Source organism: Vicugna pacos, chromosome 9 (genome assembly GCF_048564905.1).
Source record: "Vicugna pacos chromosome 9, VicPac4, whole genome shotgun sequence".
In the NCBI taxonomy this organism is placed as follows: domain Eukaryota; kingdom Metazoa; phylum Chordata; class Mammalia; order Artiodactyla; family Camelidae; genus Vicugna; species Vicugna pacos.
Window position 1 is genome coordinate 53625109 of NC_132995.1, and position 17767 is coordinate 53642875.

The window sequence follows — 17767 nt, forward strand, 5'->3', positions numbered from 1 at the left end:
CTATGCACTAAAAGTGAATTTAAAAAGCATGTATCCTTTATTTCAACGTGTGTAACTCTTTCATCAGATATAAGATGACATTGGTGCTTGGTGTGTGTTGAAAGACTCAGTTGATTCTAAAACTCAATATCAGAGATGTGAACTATGAAAAAATGTACATCTTAGAACAGATAAAATATGTAGATTGTCAGTGGGGAGGAAGTACCGAAGCGTTCCGAGGACATTTTTTTATAGATTTGTAGTTCTAACTTGATCTTTTGGGAGTATCTTCATTACCCATGGAATTTAATCCACTATGAATTAATTTAGTGGAACTCACACGCTCTCATGCAATCTCATTTTCAGACTGCAGTTAAGAGTGTAGAGGAGATCAGGAGACAGATAATTCAAAAGAGTGCTTTTGTGTAATTCATACTTTGTAAATTATTATTACATGAATTAGAGAAGCCATATACATAGCAATGAATTTGGAATCCCTTAGTAATCTTGATTTTTTTTTTCAATTGTCCAAAATACATATACCCTAGTCTCAGGCATAAAGTAAGCTAATAAAGTCAGATTTCATTGAAGGATGTTTTCAGACAGGCAGAATATTATTTGTTTTCCATTATAATTTCATTTAATTTCTACCTTCTGAAAGTCTCCCTTGGCTACCCTGAGAGCAGAAAATAAATACAGGCTTCTGTATTTCATATCCACAAACTAAATATAATTATGTAGTTATATATTTTCAGCAAGTTATTCATTCACTACAGAAATTAAATGTCAAAGCTTTGTTAATTACTACAAGACTTTAGGGTGTCAGTTTCCAAAAGAAATAATTACTGAGACTTTTATAGTTTGTATAACTGTGTTCTTAACTAGTGGGATGTTTACATACTGTTTTCTTTCTAAACAGGACAAGACTGTCAGAGAATTGAATTTGGTGTTAACGAAGTTATCGAACCCAGTGACACTTTGCCGAGAACTCCAAACTACAGTATTTCAAGCACACTGAATCCTCAGGCCCCTGAATTTATTCTTAGTTGCACAACTTCCAAAAAGACCCCTGATGACATAGATAAAGAAGTTAACTACAGCCCTTCTGACTGCCAATACCCAGGCTCTGCCCTTGCTCTGGATGGCAGCTCTAATGTGGAGGCGGAAATTTTGGAAGCCGATGGTGTCTCAGGTGGTCTTGGACAAAGGGAGCGTAAAAAGAAGAAAAAACGTCCGCCTGGATATTACAGTTACTTGAAAGATGGCAATGAGGTTGGTACTTCCACAGAAGCTCTGGTCAATGGCCATGCCAACCCAGCGGTCCCAAACAGTGTGGGCCCAGAGGATGCAGAGTTGATGGGTGATTTGCCCCCTTCGGGGACACTCAGGACTTGTGGCAGCCCTCAGGACTCCACAGACTTTGTCAGTGATGCTGTGCCTGGTGGTTCTTTTCCTGGAGCCCTCGACAGTGAGGCCAGGACTGCAGGGCAGCCTGAAGGCTGCCAAGGGGCTGACTTTGAACAATCCTGCCTCCCCGCAGAGGCTGGCAGGGATGCCCTGTTGAGGACAGCTGTGGCTCAGCCTTATTGTGGGACCGATACTACTGAGAACTTTGGAGTTGCTAACGGACAAATACTTGAATCCTTGGGCGAGGGCACAGCTGCCAACGGGGTGGAGCTGCACACTGTGGAAAGCACGGACTCGGACCCGACGAAAGCCGAGAGCACCTCGCCTCCTGCGGACACCCCGACCTCTGCGGTGGGCACCACTCCCACCAGTCAGCCTGCTAAGTCATGGGCCAGTCTCTTTCATGATTCTAAGCCCTCTTCCTCCTCCTCCTCGCCCGTGGCTTCCATGGAAACTAAGTATTCCCCTCCCACCACGTCTCCCCTTGTCCCCGAAAAGCAGGCCGAAATCAAGGAAGGGCTGGTTCCAGTTTCAGAGGATCCTGTAGCCATAAAGATTGCAGGTACAGTTCAAAAGGTACAGGTCTAAAGTGAAGATGGGAGCAGGTCTCATCGCCTGTTGAACGAGAAGTTTGAGAAAGTCTGGGCTAAAAACTGTGGTGGTATATTGTTACCCATAGCCATAGTAGCTGACCTGTATGTTAGAGGGATTTCTGAAGAACGCCTGTGCCTTAAATGTCATCTAAACATTTAAAAGTACTAAGAGTAAAATGATATATAAGCAAATGGGGTAGAGGTGGAGGTCACATCCATTATGTTAAGTAAAAGAAAAAAATCCATGTCGTTAGCAGTACATTTTGTTGACAGATTACATTTCCATTTCCTGCCTTTTGATCAAGTAATTGTGTTCTGTTGTACGACCACCATGGACAGTCCTATCTGTGGTACAGCTGTTGTGTACCTTTGGTGTCATAATCCTAATCTGGACTCACTTTGCCCTGTTTCTCTTTCTCTCTTAGGATATAAGAAAGTGTTCAGGTTTTTTTCTTTTTAATGCCAATTTTGGGTTGAATAAATGGATTTTTATTCAGTTTTAGTTCACCAAGGTCGGCTCCTGACAGGAGAAGAAAAACTCACAATTTGGCCGAAGGTTTATGTTATTTTGAAGTACTGAGACTCAAAAGTAGGATTAATTCACAGTAGAACTGTCAAGCTGCATGATTTGCAATTTTTAAAGTTCAAGTAGGAAGTCAGAAACCAAGAGGAGTGGGTATGCTGATCTGCATCTAAGCAGCCAGGGCTAGTTCTTCAGGTTTCGTTGCATCCAGGAGTTCAGTGGTTGCTCCTCAGATTCTCGCCCCATTAGCTGAGTTAGAACAAGCTGTCCTACTCAGGCTTTTTGTGATCTTTCCCAATTTAACATCTTGGGATACCTGACATTACTAGCGTGAGGATGAAAGCATTAGCAAGATGCAAGATGCATACCCTTCTGTGAATGATCAGAATTCCATCAACTATAGAATACATCCTTTTGATGGCAGTAAGATGACAGCAAGCAATACTTTAAAAATTTTTTAAGTAAGCATTTTATTCCTTATGCAGAATACATTATTTTGAATAATCTAGGGGTCTGGAATTCTCTTAAAATGAGAGGTTCATTGATAAACCAGTCATCATTTGGGTTTTTTAAATTATAGCTTTTAGATTATTTGGGTGTTTTTTTTATTATAACTTTTAAAATGTATTCATTGCAAGGGAAAGCTATTACAGTCAGGAAAAGACAATATAAGTCTTTGTATAGATCATTAAGTTAAAAGTTTACTTTTAACCTATTATGAGAAATATTTGGTGGGATACTTTTAAAAATGTACATTCTAGGTTCAAAGTCAGAAGGCATTGTATGTGTATTCTTAAAAATTGCTCCACAAAGGAAAACCTCCCATTCCTGGGAAACTTTCTCAATCTTTATTTAAAATAAGAAGGAAAAGCTTCATTTTAAATGTTTTAAAGGAAAAGATTCATTTAAATGTTTTAAAGCATTCTAGTCATATGACTTTAAATGTGATTTAATATATAATTTGCTATGTATGTTAAAATCTAGTTGACCTGCTAAAATCTAATGTTAACCTACTTTCTGAAATATTGAAAGTAGGGGTCTTAGTTATTTGTATCAGTGAAGAGCATTGCTCCAACAGTTCAAGTAATTGTTTTTGTATCTCTCCCCCCCTCCCCATTTATTCTCCTAATCCTATTTTTGATTAGGTCTGCATTTCTGGATCACCTGCCTTGTCATTAAAAGTCTATGCCTAATAAATGCTAAGTAATTTCTGTATAACCACAAGTGAAATTCAAATCAGAAAGACAAATCAGCTGTAAATGAAGAAAAAGAATCACAGAAGACATTTTGAAGTGAAAAACAACCAGCTCTTGATTACCCCGTAGTCTGTTTATCCATCACTTTAATGGGGTCTGCTTTCACCTTCTTGGTGGCAGGACCATCTTCATGGTGTCATTTTGTCAACATTTTGTTTCATTTGCTGTTTCTTCTTGAGTGTAAAGTATTATTAGAGAAGGAGATGGAAGGAAAGAGCAGTTAGACTGAAACACTGAATGCCTTCCACAGCCCTGCAGGAAAGGTGAACCTGAACAAAAGGACTGCAGAGGCTTGGGGATGGATCTGTGTTTCAGTGAGTGGTTTAGAGTTTATGTCCGGGGAATAGGGGGTATATATGCCATTTTTCAGTAGAAATGACTGAGCCAGGAGGGGAGAGAAAGAAACTTAAGAATCTTCATTCTTCATGACTTGTATTGAAAGTAGTTGCAGAACATTAGGCTCACCCATGTTGGAGAGTAAGTATGACCTGCTTATTTACCAGTAACATAGGGATAATCTGTGCTGTTGCTTGGCCATTAGCTCACGTAGTGGAGAGTTGGCTATATGTGTGATGTTGGAAATGAAACATCCTTATGATGAACCTTAAACTCTTCTTGGGTTTTTACTGAGGAGCGCTTGTCATATCCCAAACCTTAATTGTATCAGATGCCTTCACATCACAAATAGAGCTATTTTGTATTTTATGTTTTGCTTTTAAAATCATGCATCAGTGTATTTTGTTTTAAAGGAGTGTAAATAATGGTGGGCAGGAAGAGAGGCCAGACCAGGTACCCAGACTGAATGAGGTTAAATTCCAGTTATAAGAGAACTAGGTAAACTGAGTTCTTAGACAGCTTTAAAAAAAAAGTTCTGTGAGGGAATTGAGGTATCTACAGTAATATCACTTCTTATGAATTTTCATTAAAACACATTTAATATACGATTTTGTACAGTTTAATACCTAAAAATTGTTGCTGGAGAGAGCAACAAAATCATTGCAGGTTAGATCTGCTCAGAAAAATGAATTCTTGGGTTCGTATTTATTTTAAACAAAAATATACCTTGATTGATCTTTGTTTTGGTGGTTTATATATCAATTTTATATTTCCCCCATCCTTGGGAAATGATTTTTCAGTTACTTTGAATTTTCAAATTCCCTGAAGCAGCAAAGGCAGTGATAATGCAGCGTGCACTCACCTGAAAAGGAACAGCACCTGTGCAGGAATCGCAGAATTGTGCTGGTAATAGGGAGTTCAGTCCATATCTGAGTTGACAGGTGTATGTCCTTGCTGATATTTCTGTTATGTCTCTTTTATAGAACTAAACAGAGACCCCTCCACTTATAAAGCGTATGTTGATCTATGGCCAATGGGTAGTGGTTCATTTTGGTCACTTTGCTGTCCTCCACCTGATTAGGTAACCAAGATAGCGTGTGTTCTTCCAAAGTGATGTAATGAGGAAAAGAAAGACACTTGGAGAATGTTCTGGACAGTTAGGAAGATGACAGAAAAGCAGGTCAACAGCATCAGAATGTTGATTACGAGCCAGTTATTGATCGTTAAGAATCAGTGAAAATTCTGCACCTTGAATTTTCATGGATTTTAAATGGTAATATGACCTAAATCCTAATTTTAGAAAAACAAATTTGATACGTAAAATATGTATAAGAGTAATCATAGTTTATATTGACTTAAGAGTTTACAGTGCTAGTTTTGCCACTGAGTTCATAAATGATTTCATTTGAGTAATCTGTAACAGATGTGAGCTACTGTATGTGTCTTTGATATATAAGAGAGGAAATTAACCACTGTTTTTGTCTGTCAGCAGATTTCATAAGAAAGCTGAACTTTAATTCATTTAATGTATGAACTATTACACAGGTGAAGATAATGTTGTCAGTTTCATATCTTTTATGTGATACGAAGTCACATGGCATTTCATGCCATTCTAATGACATTGTTCTGGGCAGCCCTACCAACTCCGGTGGAAAAGATGGTTGAGGGGGCCACCTTCCTAAATTTAATATCTAAATGGATCTGAGAAGTAAATTACACCAACAGTGATGGATTGAAAGGAAGGCCTCTAGGGGAAAGTTTGTTATTAGAGTTAACTTAACGATTATTTGCCTTAAAGGATGGTAAAATAGAAAACTGACAGTGATGGCTTGGGACCATAGGTCAGATTTAAAGTTTCAGCCTCAGGAAATACTCTCTCTGTCTCCTTAGGCTGCCCTTCCTGGTTTTAATTATTTTGACCTCCATAATTACAGTGCTTATTGGACTTTGGGCTAGGAATAAAATAGTAAATGGAAACAGTGATGTTGTTAATAAAAGAAACTTAATGAAGTGTAGAGCCAGTGGTTATGTCAAAAAATTATCAGAATTCATACTGGTTTAACTGCAAGTCATGAATATTGACCTCTGAATTACAGCAATAAGATCTATTCATTTTGGGATTTGGATCAGTGACTTTACAGGAATTATATGTATTGTAAAACTGAACATTTAAATTGTTCAGACACTTGGTTTTTTAATCAAAAATCTTAGACAATAAGATATTTAACCTTAATTTTTTACCTTTCATTCCATTTGGAGAGTAACTTTATTAGTATATATTCATAAAATAGTCAAAACTTAACTTTAAGGAATTTAAGCTAACGTTTCTTGGAGTACTGTGAAGTGTTGGTTCTCTTAAACTCTTCCGTAAAGTAATTTCCTTTTTCCTTCTCTCCCCACCTGTATTAGCTCTTTATTTTCTGGTAAGAATTATGGAGCATCTGTAATGAGCTGCCCAATATTACGTTATCACATGTCCTCAGCATAACCATGCATGGGGCAGTGTGTTGTCTGCTCCAGGCTGCAGAGGGAGGACCAGGACATGAACCCTAGTCGCCTGCTCTGTCTTCCTGGACTCTTGCCCTCAGTCTGCCTCTCCACTAGTGCACCCAGCTGCCAGAGGCTCTCTGCGCTGTGTGGTAGGATGACCTTTAAACCCCACTGGGTCGTTCCTGACAAATGGAATGGATTCATGTGCCACACCCACAGCTTTAGTCTCCAGAGGTTGAATTCATCCCGTTTCTGTCTAGTGAGTACTTAACTGTATGCTGCCCACTATCTAGGTCAGTAACAACAGGTGTTGCCCTGAGGGCTGTCCAGGGAACAAGATAGGAAAGAACAGATGGCAGCTCCTACTAGGAGAAAGAGAGAAGCAGTCCTTTGCAGAGGGGTGCAAGGGAAGGAAGGAGGCTGGGAGACTGGTGGAGCCAGTGGGCTGGGCAGTGTCGGACCAGGAATGAAGGAGGCCGTAAGTCCTGCAGCCTGGACGGGGGGCTCAACAGAGCAGCTGACAGTGCGGGCCTTGTCCCTAAGGAGCCCCTCTGCAAGTGATGACTCTCTTTCTCCTAGTAAGAGCTGCCATCTGTTCCTTTCCTGTCTTGTTCCTTAGACAGCCCTCAGGGTGAGGCCAGTTGTTGATCAGGAACCGAGACAGTGAGCAAGACACACCACCACCCCGAGACCCAGGTGTGCACGGCTGCAGGCGTCAGTCAGTCCTGCTTTGAGATCTGGAGTCACTGGACCATGTAACAGGGTGATACTGTATTTTAGCTGATGAAAGACTTGCCACTGTAGAGAAATATTTTCTAGAATAATAACACAATTGTTAAGGAAAATCTAGACTGCTTAGTTTCTTCTCTGTATGTTCTCAGTCTGTAAAGACTGATTCATCTGTATTTATTGTACCAGAAGGCGCTCAAAGGATGTTAAAGACTTTAAAAGAAGCTAGTTCAGTACATTCTCTAATAAATGTACTGAGAGCAGAATGTCCTTTTGTTATACATTTATGTTTCAGAGTTTTTGCCTTTTTACTTCTGGACATGTGTGTCTACTTGGGAAGTTTTGTTACTTGCAGTTACTGAACAAACCACTAGGTGATGCTAAGAGACTTGAACTTAATATTATGGAAGACACAGTGAAACTTTTTTTTACCTACCCATTCCTTAAAATAAACAAACCAAAAGTAGTGGCCTGAAGTGTGCATTGATTCAAAGTAAGGGTTGCTGTAGAAACTAAACGGTTCTGTCCAACCGATACATACTGTTCCCTGGATAAATGTTGGAAAAAAGTCAGTTAATAGTTTTAAATCAGATGTATTCTGTGATTTCACAGGCCTTGAGGGTTTCAGCCTCTAGGTGTGCAGATTGTTCTGGGTATGTAGTTCATTTAAGAACATAAGAGGAGATGGGTTTTCTAGCTTACAGCAGTTAGTTCTTGATATTTTTATACATGCTTCCCCTTTGAGAGTGGAGTTGGCCTCGTCATAAATGATTTTAAAAATTTAACAAAATGCGAATTGAGTACTTTGACCAATCTATAAGCACATTTTTGAGTCTGTTAAAGCAGGTGACATAGGAGGGAGGTTTCAGGTTGGTCTTGGGTGCATGTCCCTGGTCATTTTCTTCCTGTTTCCCTTCAGTGTGTGTGTTGAGCAGGAATCAATATCATCAGGCCACCTCCCCTGTCCCCTCCACCCCTGCCCTACCTTGGGAGCCTTTGCCTCTAGTGCTGTTTTCACTTGTTTCCCTTCGAAACCCTGGTGGTTCTGCCCTTCCATAGCTCCTTCTGTCCTGCGATCCTGTGAACCCCTGAGCAGCCCCTTCCTGGCTCGCTCCTTAGCTGGGCCTCTGGCCAGAGGAGCCTGCGTGAGCACTCTCCACTCTGCATCCCTCCTTGAGGCTCTTGGACCTGCTTCTGCCACCACCAGTTGTCCTCAGCATGTCACTGGGACATTTGGTTCTACTTCTGACCCTTTGCTGTCAGAATGTACAATTCAAGCCCTGAGCTGCAGGGTCCTGTGTCCACATGTGAGTAGAGACATGTCACTTGCTGGTCTGTGATGTCAGTGTACTCTATTGGTGTCACATGAGTGCCTCTTATCTGAAACTGTAAAAATGAATTCATCCCCTCGTCACTGCACAGAACAAAAAAGAACCCACCTACCTGTCACATTTCTTCTCTGGGTGGAAGACATCAGCACCCCAGCTGGAGACATTCTTCTAGTGCCGTTTGCCGTCACAGACCCCTGGCCATGCCAGGTTTCTCCAGTCCTTGGGTTGGGTGGAGTATTCCTCCACGGACCCCCCTTTAGCTTAGTCTGCCCTATGTCATCCCTTCTTCACTGGTCTGCAGGCTCTCCTGCAGCAGGGGCACCGCCTCGGTCACCTCTGTGCCTGCAGGACCTGGTGCCAGGCAGGACTTAGCAAGTGGCAGTGTGTCATTTATCTGAGGTCCTCGTGCTGGGAAGACAGGTGGCTTTGAGTTTACGATTGTGTAAGAAATAATTGTTTTTAGACATAAAAATACCATGTATGGCAGATTCACAGATGTCAAGCTGGAGTGTTGATTGGGGACTGATGCTTATTTGAAAACTCAGATTTTTTGGTAGAGTAATTATGTTGAATAATCACCATTCTTTGGCATGCATGGGAAAGTATGGGCTTTTGTGAGAAATGGCTGAAAGACAAATGTAAAAATCCGTTGTAAGTAGAAGATCTTTAGCTTGTGGGGAAAATTATTAGCATCTGAAACCTTAGAGTAAAAGGGTTTTGAAGTGGAGCCCGTTACCTGTTGAAAGATTTCATTGCATTCTCTTGAGTCTGTAATGCGGCATTTTATAATAAATGGGGAAGTTATTCTTATGCTTCCTCAATTAGAAGAAAGCATTTACCTTTACAGGAGAGAGGGAGGTGTGTGTGTTGACATTAGAATCTTGCAAATTAATTTCTTCAGTACTTAAGTCTGGGGCCACCTGTCAGTCCAGCTGTGTTTTTAGAGAAGAGAAGTTTCTTTGGTTTAAGTGATGCCTTGGATGAATGCTAATACCTACCACATGTATGCTCCCTGGTATACAGGTTTAAAAATTAAGGGAGGCAGTATAGTGTGGTCACAGATCATGGATTTCAGTTGCTGCCTGTGTTGCCTGGCTCCTGCATGATCATAGGCGAGCTAATTAACTGTGAGCCTTAATTTCCTCTTGGTGGAAAGAGGGTGGTGGTGGTTCTCCTGGATTACTGAGAAGGAAGTGCGGCACTTGTCAAGTGTAGAAGGTGTCCATAAATAATGTAGCTATCTCTGTTACACGATTCATAAGGGACATTGGGAGACCTTCTCTTGTTTTAAAGCATTTCTGGGTTAGGGGGATGTTTAAAGGACTTAATTATTTAAAGCATTAAAGCATTGATTGTATAAAGATGGCTTTCACAGTTATCTTAAGACTGTGAACAATGTCAAAAGATGAATCTGAGGATAGTGAAGCTTGTTTTTAAATGGAATCAGGGGTTCTAGTGTACACACAGTCCCTAAATGGGACTTCTGATGAGAAATATAATTTAGTGTTAGTAGGAGACAACTGTTTCTAAAAGGAGGGTTGCCATTCGCTGAACAGCCCCTGAGCACCCGCTGTTGTGTGCTGGGCACTCAGACGTGAACGAGATGGGTCCTTCACATCCACATCTTTGTAGCTGGTCTTTTTAATCTGTTCCCTAATACTGTTGTGTTGTTTTTTAAGCCTTCTCTGTTTCTTTTTAAAACGATTCTTGTGCTCCCTAGTTATATTACCACAGGAAGGTAAATAAATGTTGGTGTTTGGGGGGAAATATTTTTTAAAATTTCAGTCGTTAAATAATTACATGATGTTGAACAGAACAAAGGTTTTGCACAGGATGCCTTCTGTTTGGACGTGTGCTTTACTGATGGGGTTCACGCTCCCAGAGTGGAGCCAGAGAGTTGTCCAACAGACGCTGTTAACGTCTTCCCTGTGCTTCTTCCCTCGCAGAGTTACTGGAGAACGTGACCCTGATACACAAGCCAGTGTCACTGCAACCCCGTGGGCTGATCAATAAAGGAAACTGGTGCTACATTAATGCTGTATCCTTCTCAGATGCTGCCCCAAGTCTGGCTTTCTACAGCTTTCTCTTCCTGGCACATTCCACTTAGTTCAGCTTCTGTGGGCATCTGCTCCACATGTGAATCCAAAACCTTGGTTCCTTACTGCGTATAAATGGGGTTATTCCTAACCGAAAAAATGGAGGTCATTTGTTGACCTGTGTGACTGACAGAATCAGAATAAGGCAATTTTTATTCTCATTAAAATGGTCCCGAATAATAGGGCTGAGTGACCCCTTACAAATGGAAATCTTGTATTAATTGATTATCTTGGTTGAATCAGGTTCTTGTATATAAATTTCTTGGCTATCACAAGGCAAGTTATCCCTGAGATTATTTGGTTTATTCCCTTTTTGTGTTTTCATATCTAAGTCGTTCAGTGTTCTTGCCTTAGTTTTGTACGCTCATGTTTTCAGCGTTCCTTTCAACAACTTGGAGTGCCTGTTTCATTTCCTTTACGCTTCCTTTCTGCTATCATTTAGACACTGCAGGCATTGGTTGCTTGCCCTCCGATGTATCACCTGATGAAGTTCATTCCTCTGTATTCAAAAGTGCAAAGGCCTTGTACATCCACACCCATGATAGATAGCTTGTAAGTAAGGTGCTAAAACTGTGGGAAGGGGTGGGCTTCTTCCCTTCTGATAATTAGATTCAAATAGCTTAGTGAAGCTCTTGATTCTGTTTTTGCAAATGAGTCCTGTAATTCTATTTTTTAAAGAATTTACTGTTCATGATTTTGTATGGAAGTTAACCAGAAATGGAATTGGAGCATTGTTTTATCTGTATTCTTTAGAGTCAGTTGAATAAATTTTTAGTGTCTACCAGTTTATATCACTTAAATATACCCAAAACTTCTATTGAAAAGATTTAAGAACTCACCAGCTGTTGTAGTATTGATTATCTGATGTTTGCTGTCTTCACACTAGTTAATAATGTTCTACTTAGCCATCAAGGCTTTTCAGTAAAAGTATGTCTTTTTGTAGAAATGTGCTACTTAACATTTTTTCCCTCCATGTTTAGTGTTCGGCTAATGAATGAGTTTACTAATATGCCAGTACCTCCAAAACCCAGACAAGGTGAGTAAAAACGAGATCTTCTGATTCCATTTCATATTGGAAGTTATCAAGTCAGATGGCTGACTTTGATCAGTTCAGTCTTGCTGGAAAGAAAATGTCCTTTTACATAGAGGTTGCTATGGCAGTGTTATTCTTGACATGGGTTGGGGTGGGCAGGGTTTTGATGATTTTGCTTTTCATCATTTTTTTAAGACTTCATTTAGTTACGAAAATTTGTGTCCTGTTTCCGTTGCAGCTCTCGGGGATAAAATCGTGAGGGATATCCGCCCTGGAGCTGCCTTTGAACCCACATATATTTATAGACTCCTGACAGTTATCAAGTCGAGCCTGTCTGAAAAGGTTTGGGACTGCCGTCACGTAGCCAGTGTGAAGTTTGTGCCTTAACTGTTGCTTATTCAGTGCTTGCCCTCTGCTTGAAGTGCGGTGATTAAGTGGGTGTTCACTGGATCTGGGCTTGTTCTGGAGGTTGCTGGGATGAATTAAAGAGTAGGATGAAAGCCATCGCAGTCAGGGACAACTGTCATTTACTGTGCACCGACTGCTGCTGTAAGTTCGTGCCGTACATTAATGTATTTAACCCTGTGAATAAACTGTGATTATTGTCTGCATGTTACATTTGAGAAAAGTGAAGTCATTGTCCAGGGTCTTAGCTAATAAATGGCAGAGCCTGGCAGCCTAGTCGGCTCTTTACCCAGTGCATGGGCTGCCTTTCAGGATGGCAGAGTGGTGGGCTGGGGACAGTGTCGGCCCTCAGGAGAGCTGCCATCTGTCACACTCATGTGCTGTGGTGGCTTATCCTGCACTGGGGTCCTTGACGCTCTTACCTACGTTTTCACCACTACACTTGGCTACTGAGGGCATGGGGCCAGGGGCCAAGGAGGTCCTGTGAAGGGCCCTGACGGCCATTGAGAGTAAAGCAGAGGCACCTTTTGCACAGTTAACTGGAGAGTTTTTTTATTCTGAACAGAGTTTGTGATGAGTCAGTACAGGTCATTGAAATGATGCTTAGGGAAATTATTTAGGAAAATAGTCAAGAAAATTCAGTTAAACAAAGTAATGTTGTTTGAAGAAAGGTGAATGCCAAGGGCAGTGCAGTACCTGATCCCACCAGGGAGGCTCTTCAGGAGTTAAGCTCAGAATTTACGTTTCGCAGGTAATGGGAAATAATACTCCGTCAGGGGAGTTCAAACTATAACCTAAGGAAACAGACAAGGCAAGTACCAGGATGGATGTGTGTACAGCTGCCTTAGAAGCCCGTGGAGGGCCACCCAGCTCAGGTGGAGCCGAGGTGCAGCTCAGGGGACTTCCTGTGGTTGAGCAGCACTGAAATCCTGTGTCTTTCAGTTGTATTACTACTGTCTAGATTGGGGTTCGCAAATCCACCCTCAGCTTTGGTGACTTGCTCGAAGGTCTCAGAGGACTCAGAAGCAGCTATCAGTTCTGATTCAGTACAGCACAGGGACACAAAGCAGAGTCAGCACAGAGTAGAGACTCAGGCTGCGTCTGAGGAAACCTCAAGACTCCTCTCCAGGCACGGCCACACGGGACTCACTTTACTCCTCCCGCACCAGACTGAACGCACGTGTGGAATGTGGTCTACCAGGGACGCTCCTTAGAGACTCAAGAGTCCAAGGGTTTTATTTGGGGCTGGTCACATAGGCACCCTCTATCTTACACAAGCCCAAATTCCAAACTCCTAGCGGGAAAGCCAGTGCTCAGCATAAACCACACAATTTAGGCACATTCCCTTCTCAGTTCTTGGAATGGTGCGAACCCTCCCGAAACCTAAGTTCCCAGATGCCAGCCAAGGACCAACCTGGCAAGCAGGCCGTTCCCAGCACTGTTAACTGTTTTCTGCGTCTTGGGTGGTGCCAGCTTCTGCCCTTTCCCACATATACACAGAGCACCTCACACCAAAGAACGGCTGTCCATATATCCACAGTTCCATTTGGAGCAAACAAATCTACTCAGAGACCACAAGCAGAAGAATGTACAGTTCTTTGGAACACACGTTATGCTCCAAAGAATGAAATATGAACTGAACATGATAAATTATATGATTAAACTTAACCAATGTAAGATTGTAGGACTATTATGTGACTATATTGTGTGATTCATCTACGAATGATTATACTACTATGTGTATAAAACAGGCAGCTAACTCTAAATCAGTATTTTTTCACATATGATTTGTGTCCTGTTCCCTGTGGTTGCCCATCCTCAAAAAAACAGAAGAAGACATGCAGGGCTGCTAATTGTACAACTTACAGTGTGAACGATATCCCCTGGGGTTGTGCAGTGAGGTTGCCTAGACATCTAGTTCTTGTCTTTCTGCTTCGTTTAAACAAAAAAGCAGCTTATTTGAAACTTTTAAAAAATTATAATGGTAATGTATGTTTATTGTAGAAAATTTCAAAAATACAGAAAAGTGTAATTTTAAAAATCCCTGTTAGCTCTGTTACTTAGGGATAAGTGTTTAGTCTCTCTAGCCACCCTCCACCACCCCAGTCCTCCCTCCTCTGCCCATCTCAGCTGTCCAAAGAAAAATTCATGTGATTTTTGGGAAACACCATACGTTACATCTTCTTGAAAATTTGAGAAGGCACAGTTTGAATATGCAGATAATATATTCTGTGCAGGCCTTGGATAGTAATCGGTTAAAGTTAATGTGATCATATTTGACCTTTGCAGGGTCGACAGGAAGATGCTGAGGAGTACTTAGGCTTCATTTTAAATGGACTTCACGAGGAAATGTTGAACCTAAAGAAACTTCTCTCACCAAATAATGAAAGTAGGTTACTGTGTACTTGCTGCAAAATTGTGTGAGAACATTTTCTTAAGAGTTATTTTAAAATAAATGTTACATATACACTCATATATTAAGTTGCCTTTTCCCTAACAGTCACTTGCCCTTCAGAAATCACTTATTTGCTAACTAAGATAACTAGTTACTTTTACACTGCTGTTGTTACCATTGAGAATATTACCTTTGGGTATTTAAAAATTTGTCCAGAACCTCTGCTTTTTTCCCTTCAGTCTTTAATTAGGAAAATAATTAAACATACAGAAAAGCTGAAAGAATAGTTTGATGAATACCTGTATAACCTCTGGATTCTGCAGTTGTTACCACATTGTCCTTATTTATCCCCTCCCCCCCCGCAACATTTTCCCCCAGATGATTCAAAACTAGGTTGCAGATGACAGTTCAACCCTAAATGGTAAATCATGGGTCTTCTGAGTTAAGGGTAACGCTCCTACTTGACCAGAGTCCCTTAGCAAATCAGGGATCCTGACTGCAGTTACACAGTGTTACCTGCCCCCTGGCCGAGTTGAGTCCTCCCGTGGTCACGCTCGCAGGGACCCAGTACAGTCCACGTAGTGCCTTTGTCCTCAGTGTAGAGCACACCATGATTTCATTTTTAAAGCTCCAGTTGACGTATCTGCATAGGTGGTTTATTTTTACTTTTTGCTCTTCTTGTAAATGGTAGTCTAAGCAGACTGTCTACTTTTCAGAACTTACTGTTTCCAATGGACCCAAAAGCCACTCGGTGAATGAAGAAGAGCAGGAAGAACCAGGCGAAGGAAGTGAGGACGAATGGGAGCAAGTGGGTCCCAGAAATAAGACTTCGGTCACTCGCCAGGCGGACTTTGTTCAGACCCCGATCACTGGCATTTTTGGTGGACACATCAGGTTTTATACTTTTCTGGAATAATTTAGCATTTGCCTTTCTCAGGATTTTGCCATCTTGCTGGAGGGGGTGGAGTGTGAGATTTGTCCTGAGAAATTTTGGACTTGATGGTTTGCCTTTACTCTGTGCTTGCTCTTTCTTAGACTTGCTGATGCTCCTTCCAGGTCATGTTCCTGCAGAGAGCACTGTCCCTTGGCGTGCCTGCCACAGTGGGCTCCTCCCTGCCCCCGCCCTCCATCTGTCTGGCTGCTCACAGGCAGCTGGGGAGGGCAGGACAGGTTAATTGAAATGCACCTTTTGTTAGGAAAAGAAATTCATGTATCTGATTGGAGGAGTTCTAGGCACTGGACCCAAGTGAGCTAGGAAGTTAAGGGAATGAGGAGGGAGGTATTTTTACATAAAGGACACTTGACCGCCTGGCGCACCTCTGCCCCAGTTCCCTTAAACCAGCTGCTTTTGGCTCACCCATGGAAACCTAGAAGATTTTTATTTATTTACATTAGAAACATTCACTACCACCATGATGTGGAACTCAGTAGAACTTGCTCCTACTCCAGTGGGGTTTACTCATCCAGAGTCTGGAAGGACCTCATTATAGCATTTCTTCTAAAAGCCTCAGAGCATAGCCTACTAGAGTGTTTTTTTTGTTTTTGTATTTTTAAAGTGAAACTCTTAGCCTTTCATTGTCCCAAATGCTATGTATTTTAAAGATGTAACACCCTCATGAAGGCACTGAAAGTTAATCTCTCTGCTCTAAAACAGCTTAGACTTAGTGCCTTTCAACAGGCTAGTAAAAACCTCAGAAAATCTGCCGACCGTCTCACCAGCTGGTCAGCGATGCTTGTGGGACTGGGCTAGAAGCCAGTCCTACCGGCACGTGACCTGGAACAGTCCTCTCTGTGCTCTGACTCCGCAGGTCCCTTTCTGGTCTGGAGCATCTGGTCATGTGTGCTCTAGGGGACACTTAGCCCCACCACTGCCACTGTAACTTGTTTTTGCCAGATACATTTCCTTGGGATGGGCTCTTTAGGGAGAGGGTTCCAGGGGTCCATGTTGTGAACCGTGGTGAGAGGAGGCTATCTGTGCCCTTGGCTGTTCATTAGACCAGCAGCCTGCTGCTTGCATCTCGGGGTGCTCACTGAGGGTGGGGGAGGAAGGAGGGCACCCCCAGTGGGTGTGACAAGAGCTCCATGTTTGTATGCAGGTGCAGCACCAGAATTGCAAGGCCACCAGTGGTCACCATACTCAAAGATCCCAAATTTGAAAATAACCAGTGGGAAAACCCAGAATCCACTTCAGAGAAATTTCTAGCTTGCCCCAAATGTCTCTGCTGCGGCCCTGTAGCCTCACCCTCTGTGGGCACTTTGTGTTGAAATTGGTTGCTGTCTGTTTTTGAAAAGCAGTAAAGCAAAGATAAGGAACTACTTCCTATAATTTAGGGACTTCTTTTCTGTGTATAGTGGTCACCATTAAGCATGATTCTTTATTAAGACCAGCTGAAAGGTTTTTCTAAAATTCACCCATTTCCAGTGGGCTTTCAGTTTCTCCAGAAAGACCAACAGCACTTTCTCTACCTTTTCCACCCTTTTGATTAAATCCAGGCCCTTTGAGATGAAAGGTCCATCTCTTCATTTTTTCGCCGACTTTAATCACTGCTTTGGAACCGAGGGAACGGCCCTCACTCAGTCTTCCTTTTCAGAAGTGGCCTGGAAGTGCTCCCCATCCTGTGTGTCAAGAAAGCAGCGAGTGAGGGTGAAACCCTGGCGGGAAAACTGCTCGCTTATTCTTCACGGCAGCCGTCTTGTTGGTTCTGAATACCTGTCCACCCCCTTTACCCCATGTGTAAACTAGTTCGCGCAGACTGCAAAAACAGAATCTGGCACGTCTCCTTGCTGAGGCTAAATGAGAGATGGGCTGAACACACATTTTTACTCAGTAAAACTTAGGAAAAGAAAAATGAAGTGAAAAACCAGCTAAGAAAACAAGGCTGAGCTGGCAGCCTCCTTGACAGTGGTGGCCGCCTGCCCGTGGCGCACACCCTGCTCCCCTTCCTCTGTAAGTCGTTCTCATAGGGGGAAAATGCCATCAGAAGTACTCTTTACTTTGGGGTTTCTTTCCTTTTGTTAGAACAGGCTGTGATACTTTGAGAAAATGATAAGTGTCAGTATTTTGATGCTGTGGCAAGATCATCACCTTTAGTAACTGGTGCATTAAATAAAGTGTGGAGGTGAAGGCGTTTGGCAGATGAAAAAGTCCTTCTTCCAGAGCTCTTAAGCAGGAAAATTATCAACTGGTGGATTGA

The 17767-nt window shown here is 42.0% G+C and overlaps 1 protein-coding gene across 1 annotated transcript in view; it reads left to right on the forward strand.

Moving 5' to 3' along the window:
* The window catches only part of USP10 (ubiquitin specific peptidase 10), a 66853-nt gene that overhangs the window by 40315 nt on the left and 8771 nt on the right, over positions 1 to 17767 (forward strand). The window contains exons 4-10 of the mRNA XM_072967848.1: positions 899 to 1948; positions 10591 to 10682; positions 11183 to 11292; positions 11721 to 11776; positions 12012 to 12115; positions 14468 to 14567; positions 15290 to 15467. Of these exons, the coding sequence (XP_072823949.1) occupies positions 899 to 1948; positions 10591 to 10682; positions 11183 to 11292; positions 11721 to 11776; positions 12012 to 12115; positions 14468 to 14567; positions 15290 to 15467 (1690 nt within the window). The remainder of the gene's footprint in view (positions 1 to 898; positions 1949 to 10590; positions 10683 to 11182; positions 11293 to 11720; positions 11777 to 12011; positions 12116 to 14467; positions 14568 to 15289; positions 15468 to 17767) is intronic.